The sequence below is a fragment of the Zalophus californianus genome, chromosome 4 (assembly GCF_009762305.2).
Source record: "Zalophus californianus isolate mZalCal1 chromosome 4, mZalCal1.pri.v2, whole genome shotgun sequence".
Classification (NCBI taxonomy): Eukaryota; Metazoa; Chordata; class Mammalia; order Carnivora; family Otariidae; genus Zalophus; species Zalophus californianus.
Genome location: NC_045598.1, coordinates 61997979 through 62016068, shown reverse-complemented (window position 1 = coordinate 62016068; position 18090 = coordinate 61997979). Strand labels below are relative to the sequence as shown.

The window sequence follows — 18090 nt, the reverse complement described above, 5'->3', positions numbered from 1 at the left end:
ACATAAAAGCTTAGACAACTTATAAAAATATTAGGAAATGCCAAAATCAGAACTCAATGTTTATTATCTTATATAATTTTTTCTTGGCATTCTGATTTTATCCTAGCATTTATTAGTTCTAGGGCTAACAAATAATTTCTTTTTAAATATAACTTTAATGATTTGATACTTTCTGAAGATACAGTATGAAAGCATCATTTTATAATGAAAATAAATGAGAGATGAGCAGTAACACATATGCAAAAGTCTATTAATAACTTTATTTTTATTTGATGTGAAGCTGTCAGTACTCCTGTTGTGTAAATACAGCAGGTGTCAGAACTATTATGTAGAAGAGGAACTGGAAGGCCTTGGAAACTCAATGATTTGCTCAAGGACCACTCCAGCTTCTGGGTAGCAGCCAGAACTCGGACCCAAGTCTTGTGATTCCTTGAAACTTTCCAAAATAGTATATGAGGATTCTATAAGGATTCCTAGGTCTTAAATGATCATTTTTGACCAGGTTTAGTGAAAAACCAGGCCCACCCGTGTGGCAGAGACCATGCCAGTGGCAGGCTCTGGTTTGTGAGAAATAATGGGAAGAAAGGGTTCAGGTATTTTGTCCTGAACAAAAAGCGTATCAGTTGTTTTCTCCACAAAGTCAAAAGAAAGGGAAGGACTTGTTATTGGACTTCATGGCAACAAGAAGCAAGCTCATTCCCCTTTAAAGGCTGGAGATTTCAAAGTTAAAAAAGAAGTAAAATGTTGTGACGATTTTTACTCAAACATTCCCAGTGTTAAGGTTCTCTTGAAAGAGTATTATAATTCCGTTTTGCAGAAGTAGAAATTGAAACTTAAAAAAGAGAGGCATTAAAAAGTCAATTTTAATTTTGCAATGAATCACTATGTGACTAAAACAGATGGTATTTAATAAGCAAATATTATACAGAGCTATTTTAAAAAGCTAAAGATTTCTCTCAAATATAGAGAAAGAATAAATCTTGCTTTTCTGAATGGCTCATATACTCAAGAAACTAAAATACTCTTGTAAAGAGCAGCTTTGTATTATCTATTAGAAACATTATTCTACCAAGACTGAATCTTAGTAATCTTCAGGGAAGATAGTAACACTGATTCCTAGGTCATCATCATTTTCACATTCTTTAACATTTTCTTCAGTAAAACATTTGCTGTGTGCTTCTTCTGGGTTTCTTTTCTTCTTACGAGTATACGATGATTTATTTTTGTCTTTGATTTTCTCTTTGGGACGTGCGTTAGTAATGTTTTCTTTTTCCAAAGCATGCTGTAGGCAGTTATAAAGCCTGTAAAGAAATAAGTACTACTGTTATATCTGTGTTCTCAAACAGAATGGCTGAAATACATCTAGAACTTATAAATTTGATAATGTTCCATAGTAACCTTAAAATATAAAATGAAGCAGAGAAATAATAGGCTTCTTGCTTTTATAAGATCATTTAATTAGGAAGTGTGTTTTCAGTTCTTCAAGCACACTCCTGAAAATTGAGTTGGAAACATCTCCTGACAACCTGTATTCTACCTCAACTACTATTCCAGATGTAGGAGTCAAACAAGAAAGGTAAAAACAGAAGAGAAATTATTTTTCTTTATAAAAAATCATAAATGTAATAAAATCTCACTTTAGAGAATTTGGCAAATATATGAGGTTACAAATATAGACTACCTCTACAGAACTACCTAGAAATAACCTCTCAATAGTTTTTTTTTTAGATGAATTTCTTTTTCTTTTTTTTGAGATTTTATTTATTTGACAGAGAGAGACAGCGAGAGAGGAAACACAAGCAGGGGGAGTGGGAGAGGGAGAAGCAGGCTTCCCGTGGAGTGGGGAGCCCGATGCAGGACTCGATCCCAGGACCCTGGGATCATGACCTGAGCCGAAGGCAGACGCGTAACGACTGAGCCACCCAGGCGCCCACCTCTCAATATTTTTATTCTTTCCAGTTAATTAATGTATTCTGAATTAATATAATTTATACATGCACCCAAATGCCTACTATCTTTTACAAAATTATTATATATAGTTTTACATTGTTTTATCAAATTTAATATTTATTGAAAACATTTTCTATATCATCAAATAAACTACAAAATAACACTTTTTAATGGTAGTGTAATATTATGTCATCTAGGTTGGCCTTAATTTATTTTCAAACTTTCTCTAATACAAACAGTGTGACAAACATTTTTAAAAAATAATGTGCTCTGAGTTTCTAGCTACTTTTTTAGGACAGATCGCTAGAAATGTAATTACCTGGCTAAAGGATATAAACATTGTAAAGCTCTTGATAAATACCACCTGTTTTCCAGAATAGATGTTCAAAAAAACATGCTTCTAATAGCAGTACTTGAAAGATCACTTCACCCATACATTGACTATTACCATCAAAAAACATACTTTACTTTGATAGGTGACAATGGTATCTTATTATTTTAATTAACATTTTTTGTTTGCCAGTGAAATTGTTTTTCATGTGTTCATTAGCTATCTTGATTTCTTAAGTGTAAATTACTCTTTTCCTTTCCTCATTTTTCTACTTTAGTTTTAGTGTTAATTTTGTGGTACAACAAACTGTTAGCTCCCCGAAAATTGGTCTTCATGTCTTTTCTACTCCCATGTTAACACCTAATACAATCCTCTGCCTGACACAGCAGCCTTCAGCCTATGTGGGAGGGCAGCGAGGTGGCATGGGGTATCACATGCGCTTCAAATGCCTTCCACTGGGAAAGCTAAAGGTAGGCTAATTTCAACCTTACTGAGTCTCGATTTCCTCATTTATCAAACCGGACATCATCCTGTACTGAGCTGCGTTGTCAGAAGGTTACAGGTGATATATGTAAGTACCTAGCGCAGTGCCTGGCACAAAGTAAGTTCTCAATATGAGAGAATTTTTATAGAATATAAATTCTATGAGACCAAGGACCCCATCTATATGGTTTTCTGTTACATTCTTAGCATGTAATACAATGCTGGCACACTCAGTAAAAAATAAGTGAATAAATAACCACTGAACAAAAAGGTGAATATGGACGTGTTACCCTAGGTCCCCAGGTAGAGGAATCTGGAAGCTGAGACCTCCCTTGCCATTGTGGGGATCTCATCATGCTTTTATATTCTATTATAATGGCAAAGTGTGACAGGGAATTTTTGGCACCTATGGAATAGATTGTTATTTGGACCAATTTTCTTCTTTCTTTAATTCAGTGAATAGGCTAAGTTCTACTTGTAAAGGCTCTAAAACTGCCCTAAAAAACCAAAGATATTCACCTGTTTCCAAATATTCCACACAATTCTAATACATACCTAACACGATTACTACATATCCTGTCCATATTTTAAGAACTTATGTACTCACCACTTAGGTATACCTTGATATCCAGCACTACGCTTGGCAAATAGGTGCTGAACAGATATTTCTTCGGTGAATAAATCCATCTCAAAGACGAGGTACAGTACAAGGAAAAGCAGTATAGTAGGAGGTACAGCAAAAGGCTTTGAAAAATACTGATGTATAATTTTTTAGACCCTATTCCGTGGTAACAACCTTTTAATTTAATGCACCCCTATATCTTTACTTAATTGAAACCTGGTTCCCCCACAAAGACACCATCTGCTCTGCATTTCTCTCAAGTGGAGATGCCTACTCTTTCTATATCCCACCTAACAGTTTGGATGAGGTCAGAACTGAACTGGCTCATCAACACTTTACCAGACTAAACTCTTTCATCTGCCCCTCATGCCACCTACCAATATTTCGTTCAGTCTCTTACATTCATGAAAACTTCTACACTTGGCATGATCTTTCTCCAGGTCCTACCGTCATCCCTGATGACTTTAATGACTGGTTTTCTTCTCATCTTTCACCCTGCCTATTTAGAATAGCTTAACAAAATGACCCAGTAGAATGACTCATTTTATCTAAAACTTATAAGTCCAAAACTTCATGCCACCAAGTGGTGTGAATCACCCCTATCTGATCATAAGAGGCTATCGTGATGTGCAACTCCATTTTCTACCATTCTCCACCCAACCCTGAACTTCAGAATCAGGTCAGAAGTCTTTTTTCTGGATTATACTTTATTCCTAGAAAATTAAAGATAAGATTAAATTGCTCTCTTATGATCATAGAGAATTAATAGCTTGAGAAAAAATATCTTGTCAATCATATAAAAAAAGTAATTAAAGAGGAACAGGTGCCTTACTTTAATCTTCCGTTAAAGGACCTAAGAATTCACAGCTACAACCTTGGGGTACCAAAAACAACTGGTAAAATGCAACAAAGACCCTGTTGTCTGAAAGCCAAGAACAAATACTTCAAATACTTTTTCCTTTTGTTTTTCAAAGGGAATTTTTAAAAAGTTCTTTGGGAAACTATCTTTCTCAATAAGTCAGAAATTTGTTTTGCAATCACATGCTCTCCCCTCATAAGATGCCCCTTTATATAGCACTCTGAAGCCCAATTCTCAAAGTGCAATTTTCTCCGTTCTCACAGGCAACAAAAAGAACTCAGAAGATATTTTATCTTCTGAAATGTATGCACAGGCAATTGCCTTCCCCACCCCCAAAGAAAATCAAACTGTCTTCAGTTTCTCTACTTCTGCAGTCAAGATGATCATGCCACGGGGCAACTTGTACTTAGCTCTCTTCGTGACAGAACTTTTCAGACCCGCTCTAGGAAAATGAATTCTTGTGTTTCAGGTCAGTTAGAGGACCACTTGATATTTCTCTGACTTCTGAAATAGGAACATAAAATTAATGAAATCTAGCCACAATTTCATACCCTTTTAGGGTTCCATTATTCACAAATAACAAATAAGGCTATTTTCATGGATATGTATTTAGATTTTAACTTGATTAAACTCTAGCATTTTTATTAAAAAACAGGTATGTGATGGAGCCCATGCCAGGCTCTGGAAAGAGAGGTAAAGAACCCGGTTGTGCTCTCAAGGAGCTCAGAGTTTAATGGGAGCAGCAGAACTGTAAAGACACATTCAGCATGCCATGAAGAAGACAAGAGGAACGGGGAGCATGGGGGGGGTACCCTGCTTCAAGTGAGATCATGAAATGCTCTTTGGAAAAAAACCCAATGCCGGGGCTGAATTGCAAGGACGGACGGAAGTTGGCTAGGTATGGGAGAGGAAAAAAATGAGGGAACCGAATATCCAAGGGGTAACTATGCAAAAATAAAGTTATGTGTTTTCACTTTATATTATTTGCTTCTTTGATCTTAAGTAATGGGGAAATGTGCGAGTTATTATTCACCTGTTTTAGTTCTGTTTTAAAAGTAAGACTAGCAACGCTGAGGAGTCTAAGGCATCTGTTATCCTTGCCTCCTCCTCCTTTCTACCCCCATTTCTAGTCTGTCACCACGTTCTGTTTACATTCTGCACTATCACTCCCGTTCATCTTGCTACTCAAGCTCCTGTTACTTCTCACCTTGAGTATACAGCAAGAGCCTACACCGCTCACTCTTATCTCTAAGCCATCTTATACATCTTCTAGAATAATCATCTAAGGCTTTGAAGCCTTGTAAGTAGCACTAGTGATGGAAAAAGTCAGTTAGCAAATTTAGCAAACATTTATTAACTACTATTCTCACACCAGACACTCAGAAAATGATAAATAAGAAACTGTCATTGCCTTTGGGGAACTCAATTTAATGGGTTAACTTTTAAGTTCCTTTAGTGTTTATTATTAATTCAATAAACATGTACTGGTTTTCTACTATGAGCTGGACACTATCTTAGGTTTTGGGATAAAAAATAGTTAAAGCGTGTATGTGTATGGTTGGTGGCAGGGAGAACTCAGTCCTATTTTCAATGTGACCACATTGTAGTGGAAAAAAGGACATACATGCAATTAATTAATGTTTCAATGTGGTTCATATTTCTGTTTTGCATTGAGGAATTAACTGTACCAATACTGGTAAATAAGAAGAAGAATCTGAACCAAGGAAATGATTATGGGGTTGAGACTAGGACAAGAAAGTTAATCAGGAAAGGCTGACGGGGTATTCTAGTTAGATACATTCCAGCGGTTATTGGATATCTAGGTTCAGGACCTGGGAGAGATTTCGAAGACCTATCATTACACATGGGGAAGTAGCTGAAGCAATGGGCCAGGAGCGGCATTGTAGAGAACAAGAATATTTAACCAACAGACAGACTAGTGAGTGAAATCCAGAAGGAAGCTAAGGAGGAGCACCATAAGCAGGAAGGAAAGCAGCAAAGTAATAACAATTTCATATACCTGCCAACAGGTATATGAAAAAATGTTCCATGTCATTAACCATCAGGGAAGTGCAAATCAAACCCACAGAGATACCACCTCACACCTGTCAGGAGGGCAACTATCAAAAAAACCCACAAGAGACAACAAGTATTGGCAAGGATGCTGAGAAAAGGAATGCCTGTGCATTGCTGGTGGGAATATAAAATAGTGCAGTTCCTGTGGAAAGCAGCACAGCAGTCCTTCAAAGAATGAAACATGGAACTACCATACGATGTAGCAATTCTACTTCTGGGTATACACCCAACAGAACTGGAAGCGGGACTCAAACATCTGTACACACATGTTCATAGCAACATTATTCACAAAAGCTTAAAGATGGAAAAATCCCAAATGTCCATTGATAAGTGAATGGATGGATAAATAAAATGTGGCATATAAATACAGTGGAGTATTATTTAGCCTTAAAAAGGAATGAAATTGTGATACATGCTACAACATGGATACACTCTGAAGACCATATACTGAGTGAAACAAGCCAGACACAAAAGGACAAATATTATATGATTCCACTTATGTGAGGAACCTAGAATAATCGAATTCATAGTAACAGAAAATAGAATAGTAGTTACCAGGGGCTGGGAGTCTGGGGAATGGGGATTTATTGTTTAACAGCTACAAAGTTTCAGTTTAGGATGATGAAAAGGTTCTGAAGATGGACAGTGGTGGCTGCATAACAATGTGAATGTACACAATGCCATTGAAATGTACAGTTAAAATTGGTTAAGTTTTATGGTATATATATTTTACCATAAAAAAGAAAAGTTTTAAAAAACATAACCAACCATTGGAAATAGATTCATTTACTTTTCTCTCCAATTTGCTTTATCAACAGTATTATATGCCAATGTATTCAGCCCTTTTACTCTTTATTTAGCATTTTCTTACTACACAGTTGGTGAAGAGAAGAACATGGCTAATTTTGTTCTACTCATAGTCACATGGTAGTTTCTTCTGACCAAGTCAGTCCCGATCTCTTAACAGTCCAAAGATAGCCTTTCTCTTGGTAAAGAGATCTCCAAACTTTGTATTTTTTAGCTGGAAACCATTATATATAAAATTATCTCCTTCTTTCCACTAAGAAGTGGGCTTGGGAATTGTTTCACACAAACCTTTTTTTGTATTAAAAATGTTTTACTTCTTAACTTTGATTTTTACATTTCTAGACTATTTCTTATTGCTGAAATGTTACTGATTAGGACTTGACTTTTAAAAATTCTACTATAGTTATTTGAATTGTGAACCTTTGGTCCTGTCACAAACAAATTTTAGTACTCAAAGTTTGATTGCAGAACTTATCACCTCCAGTATTTATTATTTTTTCACTTTTCCACATCAGAAGGGTAACTTTTTCTCTGCATTTGGTTGAATGTACAGCTGTTCCCAAAGGAGCTCTCTAATTTGTTCCCCCTTTCTGAATTCACATGTAATCTTCTAATCAGTATCTTAAGACACTTTTTACCCTTCTTTAATTTTTCACTGATTTTATATGATGAGCATGGCTCTCTTGATGGCAGCATGCACACTATAATCTCCAAACATATTTTCGAGTCAATGGATTTAAAGTATAATTTGATTTTATAGTTGGTGAACGTGGCTCAATTAACTTCACCAGGTGTATAGCTAGTTGCTCTTGGGCTATATTTATAATCTTGTTGAAATTCAAGTAAGGAAACAGAGAAACTGATTTGTTACTTCCTACATTTCAGCAAAGAGCCTCACTGGAATACAATCTAAGAAACGTGGTAAACTTATGGAACAGTACCAACAAGTACCTACATGTAGTTCAAACTCTGTAGTTTGGTGAAGTGGCTGGGTGCTCCTCAGTACTTACTTACTGGAAATTATCACTTCATTTAGAATGTTTGCTCAAAGCACCTGGTAGCCAGGCAACCCCTCAGCTTTCTTCAACCAGTGTTGTACTAGAAAATTAAGCTCCAATGCCCTAAGCCATCCATTGTCTATAATGAGTTAACTTCTCTCCAATGTATCTAGAATGGAAGATATATACCATTGTTGCAAGAACTGAGAAACAGTCCCTTGAATAATTTTGTGAATTCTGTTGTTCAAATGAGGAGTCCTGGTTAAGAAAGCCTGGATGGTTTGTAATGATGTGATCATAGGTTTATTTTCTGTATGTGTCAACGAAGAAGGAAAAGAGCTACCCTATCCTGAGAATCCATGACATGACAGGGATAGGGCCAGTCATTATACAGATGGTATTTATACTAAAACTGTTCTTTAAGACAGGTATTTCTCCCAAGTTAGATGGAAGAAAAATGAAGTCAAGAATGTTGAGTAAGTTGTGGTGGAACCTGGATTCAAATTCAGTTCTGCCTCTGGAACCAAATTCTTCCTCTTTCCACCATCATACACTGCTACCATTGGCACCTGTAGCCTTAGCTACTTTAAAAAAAAAAATTGTAGGTATTAAAGAATTTTAAGCAGGCAAGTAAAACACTAGGACTCCTTTGCACTTTACAGACAGGATTCTGATGGTGATAATAGAGAATGGCTCGGCAGAGAGACACACTAGAAACATTCTACTATGAGACCAGCTAACAAGGATATTGCAGTGGTCTTGAATAAAGAAAGTGACAGTACAGATGGGGAGAGAAGAATGATTTAAGAATTATTTAGGCAGTGAGTGACTCGTTGTGAGGTAGCCAAGGAGGTGGGGAGAAGGGGAAAGGACATTATAAATGACAAGTTGGCCATCACTCCTTGACAAACTCAGAAGGATGCATCTTGCTGATGGCAGATCCAAGCATTCCTTTCATATAAGAAAGACAGCAGCATCATCACTTCTTTATGTCAAAAACTCTGTTTTTATGAAAAAGTTGAAAAGAAAGTAATGTAAGAGTTTTATTTACCAGGAGATAAAATTTAAGGAGAAGAGAAGGTATAAAGATATAAACTGATAGTCATGATCCTGGGATAGTCATGATCCTGGGATCCATGATCCCTCCTGGGACAATTATGGCAATTCTAGATCTAATCCATAAGAATCAGCCACATATGTAAAATATTTATTAGGCAAAAATTAACCAGGTTGCTTTCCTCAAAAGGAGATTCTAGATAATCACCAGTAGATCACATTCAGGGGGCAGTGTGTACCTCTTCCCTGGCTGCCTTCAACTTGATCAGTTATGGTCCCCATTGCTGTTGGGCTCTCTTACCTGAGGGATTATGTTTCTCTCCCTTTATGCCTGTTGTTGCTGGTAGTCATGTCCCACTATCCTCCAAGTATCTTCCCCTTTACACTGCATTTCGTACCCTTTTACTGTCTGGGCTACTCTCATCCGTTACTTTGATCATTTTTTTATTATCTGTGATAAGACTACAAATAGAAAAGCAGTTGGGCACCTAGGTGGCTCAGTCGGTTAAGCGGCTGCCTTTGGCCCAGGTCATGATTCCAGGGTCCTGGGATCAAGCCCCACGTCAGTCTCTCTGCTGCCTGCCGCTCCCCCTGCTTGTACTCTCCCTCTCTAATAAAAAATAAAAAATCCTTAAAAAAAAAAAAAAAGAAAAGTTGTTGGGAGTATAAACTGAAGACGGTGTGTATCAGTATTTTCAAATATGACCTAGATATATAAGAATAACATAGAAATATCCAACTAACATACCTTTCAATTCTCTTCTTGTTTTCCTCCATTTTTTGATTTGCTATCTTTAACAGGAAGTCAATATATTCCTCAGTCACCATCAGTTTTCCCTTATGGCTTAATGGAACTTCTAAGCCATGTGTGCTCCGGATAGCCTACAAGGAACAAACAATTTTAGATATAACAACTTACGTACTAGACACACTGAAAATAACTAAAGAAAAGTCCCAGTCAGGGCTGTGTTTAAACATAATTTGGTTCCATTACAGGATTTAAGTTTATGCTTTAATATACTTTAGCTAAACACAACTGAATCAAATGAGATTAAATAGATTTTCCCATCACATAAAGTTATTTCTTAAGAAAGTCATTCTACATATTGTCTTTCGGGAAGGCAGACAATATCCAAAAATCCAATCACTTTAACAGTTTCAGTCTCACTAAAGCTTAGAAAGCTTTAATACGCTATTTAAAGAAAAGAAATAAATGAAATCTCAACAGAAGCTTCAAGGGAAAATCAAAATGGACTGGATGCAGAAGAGCCTCTTAGTGCTGCTTGAGCAGAGTGAGGTTATAAACCATGCCTGTTCTATCTCACAAAGGGGCTGCTTTCTCCATGCTTTAGGGTTGCCAATCTTAGTAAACCTCTTGATGAAACAGTCAATGTGTTCCAAGTAAATCCAAACAGTGGAAATAGGTTAAGAATGGCAACAAAAACTAGCATGAGAAATAAAAATTCTTTCGGTGAACTTTTACTGAGCATCTACAGTGTTTTGGCCCCATGAAAGGTATGAAGACACAGAATAAATATAATATGATCCCTGCCTTTAAAAGCTCACACTTTAAAACAGGAAATAAATAAGTGAACAAAGAATGACAAAACAACATAGGTGCTATGCCAGGAGAGACACACACACACATACATGTGAACGTGTCCAGGCCTCGGTTTTATGGGAAAGGTAGCATTTGAGTTAGGATTTTAAGGATAAGTGCAATTTCACCAGATGTAAAAATGGGGGCAGGGGACATTCTGGCCAGAGAATGACTTATCTATAGTCATGGACACGTGAAAGAGCATGATACATTTGGGAAACAGCTAATAGTTTTCTATCTCACTGGAGCATAAGTATGGTAGAAGGAGATGAGCATAAGTAAGGTAAATGGAAAATAGTTTGGGTAGGGCCTTGAATACCAGGGGAAATATATGGAGACCCTGACTTTTTTTATTTATTTTATTTATTTATTTATTTATTTTTAGGATTTTATTTATTTATTTGACATAGAGATAGAGCCAGAGAGCACAAGTGGAGGGAATGGCAGAGGGAGAGAGAGAAGCAGACTCCCCACTGAGCAAGGAGCCCGATGTGGGGCTCGATCCCAGGACCCTGGGACCACGACCTGAGCCGAAGGCAGACGCTTAACCATCTGAGCCACCCAAGTGCCCGACCCTGACTTTTTTAAAAGGGGGATTCTGATAGTATTGGTTTGGGGGGCTGAAGGAGAAGATGGTAGGAAGATGAGTCAGGAGACCATTGTAAAGGCTGAGGGGAGGGATCATGACGGCTTAAGCAGGGGCAGTGACAGAAGGCTTAGACAGGTGGAGTCGGGCATAAGAAATTAGAGGCAGATGTGATAGGACTTGTAACTAACTGAATACGGAAGACAAAGGAATGGAAAGTGAGTGAACGGTTCTGTTCTTGCTTGGGCTACCAAATGGAGTGTATGGGAAGGAGACAGGGACATAAACCAGTACCGTGGCTTTGACTTTCTATTTAGGCATGTTTTTTTAATAAGTGTCTTCTTTTGTAAGCCATCTCTATTTGGGAAATGGGCAACTTGTTAAAAATAGATAGAAAATAGGAAAGTCTAGGAAGCCAGAATGGAAGAAAACCTGAAATAGTTAAAAAGCAAAGAATACATACCATTACAAATAATAAATACTACAGAAGATCAGAAGAGGGCAAAATCACTAGGAGTTAACTCGGCCAGGAAAGGACTCAGAGAGGCTGGAGGCTTAGAAAGGGCTTTAAAGATCATCTAGTCCAGGGTTGGCAAACTTTTTTTGTAAAAGGATAGATAATAAATATTTCTCACTTTGTGGCCATACAGTATCTGTCATAACTACTCACTTTTGCCATTGCAGCACAAAAGCAACCTGAGACGAGAATTATCAAGTGGAGTAGTGGGATCTGACCTCCCGTGGACTAGACCTGGTCCCAAGGCCGTAGTCTGCTGGACCCCTGATATGGCCAAGAAAACTGAGACCCTGAAGGATTAGGAGCTTGCCCAGGTTCATACAGCGCAGCTGTGGTGCAGCCAGTCTCTGTGTAGAGGACTTCAGACCCCCTGTCTATGATTCCTTCCACTGTATCATGGTGCTGATTACAGTGAGCTTTGACTATTTAGGATGAGGAGGGCACAGAGAATCAGGTTGAAAGTAAGTAGAGGAAGACACTATAAAATAAGAGCTCAAATGCAAATCTAAGAACTCTAGACTTTGTAGGAAAAAATAAAGTACTAAAGATTTCTGAGCAAGGGAATGGCAAGATTTGAGTAGGGAGAGACTAAAGACAGGAGTCTAATGAGGTTCTTCAATAATCTGAATCACTTCATGCCCAAAGAATTGCTTTTTGCCAAAAGTTATCTTACCAACATAGTCTTTCCTCTCTTTCCCACGGTTATGCCGGAGTTCCTGAAACCAGAATCTATTGCCACTGAATGCTGTAAAAAAAATAAATTGGTTAAATTCTGATAATCTGGCTAATCAAATAATCTGATTAGCTCTAAAAATTGCAGAAACACATATAGCCCCAAATCTATAATTAAATTTAAAAACTCGTTAATTAAACTAAAATCATATTATTTTTTTGGTAGATTTAAAGCTTAGAATTAAATCTACCCACATACCTATAAATTCAAGTATAATCATAAAATGTTACCAGAATCTGTGCATCCTGCAACTGTCGACACTGCACATGAAGAACGAGTGGTTCAAATTTCAAAATGGCATCACCATTTGCTTTCTTCAGAGCTGCCATCTAAATAAATGAGAAATGTTAGCATCAGACACCAATATATGATCCTTTTCTATGCTGACCCTTTACTATATGCAACTTCAGTTTTTCCCAGAAACATTCAGAATCATCCAGCATCCTTTTTCTGCAATAACTTTTCACTCTGCTTTCTTGGTCCTCTTCCTCCAAACACTGATTAATCTGCTTATTCTTTTAAAAGACCTGATCTCTAATTCTCCCATAAACCTCTGTGTCATTCTTTCCAGCCATACCTGGGAAAGTAAACTACTACTCTATTTAACTCTGTAACAGATTTTCACTAAGGAATACGGTATGCGGGTGTCTGGCTGGATCAGTCCGTAGAGCATGTGACTCTCGATTCTGAGGTCATGAGTTCAAGCCCCATGTTGGGTATAGAGCCTACTTTAAAAAAAAAAAAAAAAGGAATATGATATGAAAGTTCTGTTTAGGGAGCCTGGGTGGCTCAGTTAAGCATCTGCCTTCGGTTCATGATCCTGGGGTCCTGGGATCCAGCCCCACATGGGGCTCCCTGCTCAGCAGGGAGTCAGCTTCTTCTCTGCCCCTCCCTGCCACTTGTGCACATGCTCGTTCACTCTCTCTCGCAAAAATAAATAAATAAAACATCTTAAAAAAAGGAAAGTCCTGTTTAAATGCTTTGTTATTAAATTGACGTTTGAGACGCATATATGTCTGAGCTAGAATTTATACAAGGTGGTTGTTATTTCTGTCCACCTAGTGTCCTTGGGCTATATCCTCCCTTTTTCACACCATTTGATTCTGATGGGACTGTCAATCATGACCCTATCACTCATGACTCCTGCTATAATAATCTCAGAGATGCCAAGTGCCTAGGTCTGATCGAGGATAGTATTCCATTCTACTGGCAAAAATAACTGATCTCAAGGGGAGAACATCTAACCCAAGCAGGATGACTCAGACTCCTCTGGGAATAATACCTGGATATTAGCAAGAAGAAGTCCTTTTCTAATGGGGCTGTTGGCAGCTATTTTTCCTACTACAAAGACTGTCTGGAGCAGAAGAGAATAAGGGCCAATATGCAGAAAGAACCAGTACCCAAAGAAAGAGATGAAGAATGAGTGAGCATCCTAAGACAACATTTGAGCACCTGAAAGGTAATGTAAAGTGCCTGACTAATACAAACTTATATGAACTCTTCTAAACATTTTTAATTTCTGAAACTAAATAACCCAGGACAGATGGGAAGACTTATAAGAAGCAATCCAGATAAATAATGTATAACTTATTTATGTCAGTATGTTGGTAATATATAGATAGTACCTTTCTCCAAGCTCCCTTCTCCTTGTATAATTTATTCCAGGTTACAGAGTTATCAAATGGTAGAACTGAAATTCAAATTTTCTTTTTTTTTTTTTAAGATTTTATTTATTTATTTGAGAGAGAGAGAGAGAGAGAATGAGAGATAGAAAGCACTAGAGGGAAGAGGGTCAGAGGGAGAAGCAGACTCCCTGCTGAGCAGGAACCCCGATGCGGGACTCGATCCCGGGACTCGATCCCGGGACTCCAGGATCATGACCTGAGCCGAAGGCAGTCGCTTAACCAACTGAGCCACCCAGGCGCCCCGAAATTCAAATTTTCAATCTACTATGTGTCCAATACCCATGAACTCTCTATGTTGAAGAGGATGTGTTTTGTTGAGCAATAAATAATGCTTATATACATATTTATACTTTTATTTCCCAAATCAAAAAAGCCACTATAATGAATCTCCTCAGGTTTTTTAATCTTCAGTCCTTATAATTAAGCACATTAATCCACCTTGAATGTTCTATTTTTTTCATATGTATTTAATATGATTCTGAATTAAAAGTTTATTTCTAAGTTTATATATAAAAACTTACCACATCATCCTTTACACAAGGTTTGTGTGTAACCAGTAGCCAGCAACGGTTTTGCTTTTGAACCTCAAAACCATTTATATCCTAAAATTAAAAAATAAACATAATTTAATCATATAATATTTACACAAATAATAAGTACAATGCATAGAATAATTGTAAGCTTTCTTAAGATTAATAATTCCAAGTGGTTATTTTAAGTATTACTGAGAATAATTCACTAGGTTTTGGGTAAAGTTAACCCAAAACAAAAATGAAACCAAATTAGTTGAAATATAAAGAAAATAAATTGTTTATTAAGGTATAAAAATATTTTCCGAAATATGATCACAATTTTGTCAGGAGAAAAGGGATTATTGTAAGGCGTTGTACGTTAGCAGCCCTGAGTTATACTCTAGTTGTTTTATTTGGCTTGTAATTTTTTTTTTTTTTTTTTTTTTTTGAGGGAGAGAGAGGAGAGAGAGCATGATTCGGGGGGTTGAAGGGGCAGAAGGAGAGGGAGAGAGAGAATCTTAAGCAGGCTTCACAACCCTGAGATCATGACCTAAGCTGAAATCAAGAGTCGGATGCTCAACCTACTGAGCCTCCCAGGTGCCCCTTGGCTTGCACAACATTAAAAAAGCAAACAAAAGAACTTGGAATTTCCTTTGTAAAAAAGCACTGTCCCAATCCCACACAGGACCTATTACTTTTTACTGACAGGTGGGCTGTTCACACCCTTATGTCTCTAGTTTCTAAAGGCATACATTTATAACATCGGGATTAGACTATATATACAGACCCAAAGGGCAGAGCTAGGACTGCAAGGTCAAAGCTTCAAGAAGCCAATACCTTAACATCAGTTTTTTTTTTTTTTTAATTAACTTAAAAAATGTTTATTTGTAAAGTTCTTTTAGATTCTTTGGATATAAACAGATTCTACCCTCAAGGAGGCTGGAAAGAAGATGCAGGAAACCATACTTAAGTCTAAATCACTATACTTCTACAAAGTAACTATTTTTACAATGAATTCACAGGAGACTTGGCTGTCTAGCTTTGGAAAGAGGAAGAGCTGTGCCTGTCCTAAATAACTGGTTTGTTTTCACTGAATGACCTCAGTGACATTTATCTGATCTTATGTTGCCTGCTCTAAATGTTAGAACGAAATGTGTGACTCACCTCTAGCAAATTTACAGAATCTAGGGGCATACTTAGGAACTAATGCCATCTCTAGCTTCATCTTATCTATATTCCCTTCATCCAGATTTTCCCACTTTTAATTTTTCTTCTTGTATTACTTTTCTGTAAGTTGATGCAAATCCTTCCCGAAATAAGACTAAATGAAAATAAATAATACACATAAAATGAAAAGAGGTTCTGAAAAAGTCCTGAGGCAGTTCAGAAGAAGCAGTCATTACTTACAAGTGGGTGTGTATGCTTGTGTTCAGATGGGAGAGGGGAGTTTTGGGAGTCACATCTCAAATATACAGAGATGGGGGGAAACATTTCAGGAATAATAAATATAAACAAAGGCAAAGGCAGGTAAATATAAGATGAAAAAGAGAATAGGGCGCCTGGGTGGCTCAGTTGGTTAAGCGACTGCCTTCGGCTCAGGTCATGATCCTGGAGTCCCGGGATAGAGTCCCGCATCGGGCTCCCTGCTCAGCAGAGAGTCTGCTTCTCCCTCTGACCCTCTTCCCTCTCGTGCTCTCTCTCTCTCATTCTCTCCCTCTCAAATAAATAAATAAATTTTTTTTAAAAAAGCTATTAAAGAAAAATAGTTCAGTTTTAGTAAAGAGATAAACATGAAGAGAAGTAGCAGAAAATATCAGAGTAGCAGAGGGGTCGGAAGGTATACTAGAATAGGGGTTTGGATTTTCTGATGTTGGAAAAATGTGTAATAAAAGATTTCGGCATAGATGAGTGACATGCACAGAGTTGTCTTTAGGAAGGTGAATCTGTTAACTGTATGTTACATGGTTTGGAGTAGAGAGAATGGTAGATCAGTGACCTGTTAGGAAAACGCTGCAGAAATCCAGATAAAATAGGGCAGTAGGAGAGAGTAAGTCCAGCTAGAGTGCCACTGCTCAGGAGGCAATGGTGGCAATATAAAAATATACAGGCCCTGCTAACCTGGGGGACCAGCAAATTATCAGTCAATGAGGGATCTAAAAAATGAGCTTATGAGTGTGCTGTCTTTCATGCTCTGAATTCAATCCTAATGTTAAAATTGACATGCAGCTAACTTTTATGGCACACTTAATATGGGCCAGGCATGTGCTAAATGTTTCAAATTATCCCATTTCTACTATGCAAAATCCCTATGAAGCCGATACTCCATTATCCTCAGTTCATAGAACAGGGAGGGGCTGAGCTTAGATAACCTTCCTAAAATCATATAGCCAGTAGGTCCCATAATTAGCTTAGAATCTAAGCAGTATTACTCCAAAGCCTGAGGGCTTGACCACTATCTCAGACTAACCCATATTCAGCGTAATGTAAAAATTACCAGAGCTGTAATAACGGAGTGGGCCACCAGGAGGCAGTAAACGCCTTAACCCTGGAGACGTTCCGTCAAGTAGTTGATTTGGTAAAGGCGGCTGAGGAGAAAAGCCGCCTTGCCCTGCTGGGAGTCTTTAAATTCCCCCAGTATTCAGAATCATATTCTCTAATCCTTGCAACTCAAGAGCATTCTCAGGCCAGCAGTTTCGCCATCACTTGGGGGCTTGTTAGAAATACATAGTATCATCAGCTCCATCCCAGAATTACTGAATCAGAATCTGTATTATAAAAGAGCACCTGGTGACGCTCTTTTATAGACACATTAAAGTTTTAGAAGCACTGGTCTAATTCAACATTTAAGTTTCATAAAGCAGAAACCACCCATCAGAAGGACAAACACAAGCTGGATTGGGGTGTTGCACTGGGTGGGCACAGGGCTCTCGGTGTTGCACACCACAGGGCTGGCACTGAAACAAATAGGGCCTCACCCCGTCTAGGAGGATGATGCGCCCAGCGCAGGAACTGGTGGTGAAGTACGGTTCTCGCCCATTCAGGAGCTGCACAAGTTCTACCACATCCTCGTCCACACTGCCCTTCCGGCTGAGGTCAGCTTTGCTCAGACACTGCGCCTTCCATCTCCTGAACTCTGCGGTATGATCCATGAGAGGAAGGATTTAGAGTCTATACTTTGACGTTAGCCCACGCCTCTCCCTGGGGGAAGCCATTTTGGAGCGGGTGGTGGCCGGAAAGGCCCAAACTTCCTCCTCGTCCCGAGTTCGGGAGCTTGT

At 38.0% G+C, this 18090-nt stretch overlaps 1 protein-coding gene across 1 annotated transcript; it reads right to left on the bottom strand.

The window, feature by feature from the left end:
• Window positions 1-208: 208 nt before the first annotated feature.
• TYW3 (tRNA-yW synthesizing protein 3 homolog) lies at window positions 209-18079 on the bottom strand. Its single transcript, XM_027624031.2, has 6 exons — window positions 17791-18079; window positions 14825-14905; window positions 12849-12947; window positions 12559-12630; window positions 9931-10064; window positions 209-1301 (listed from the first exon to the last, which is right to left on the bottom strand). The coding sequence occupies exons 1-6, from the start codon at window positions 17962-17964 to the stop codon at window positions 1082-1084; spliced, it is 780 nt and encodes a 259-aa protein (XP_027479832.1). The 5' UTR covers window positions 17965-18079; the 3' UTR covers window positions 209-1081.
• Window positions 18080-18090: the final 11 nt, after the last annotated feature.

Excerpts from the sequence above, each read along its gene's own strand:
- TYW3 (XM_027624031.2), bottom strand. The coding sequence starts at position 17,964 with ATGGATCATACCGCAGAGTTCAGGAGATGGAAGGCGCAGTGTCTGAGC. Across the intron at positions 10,065-12,558 it reads AGAGAGGAAAGACTATGTTG|GCTATCCGGAGCACACATGG; the intron begins GTAAGATAACTT and ends TGTTCCTTGTAG. Across the intron at positions 1,302-9,930 it reads AACAAGAAGAGAATTGAAAG|GCTTTATAACTGCCTACAGC; the intron begins GTATGTTAGTTG and ends ATTTCTTTACAG.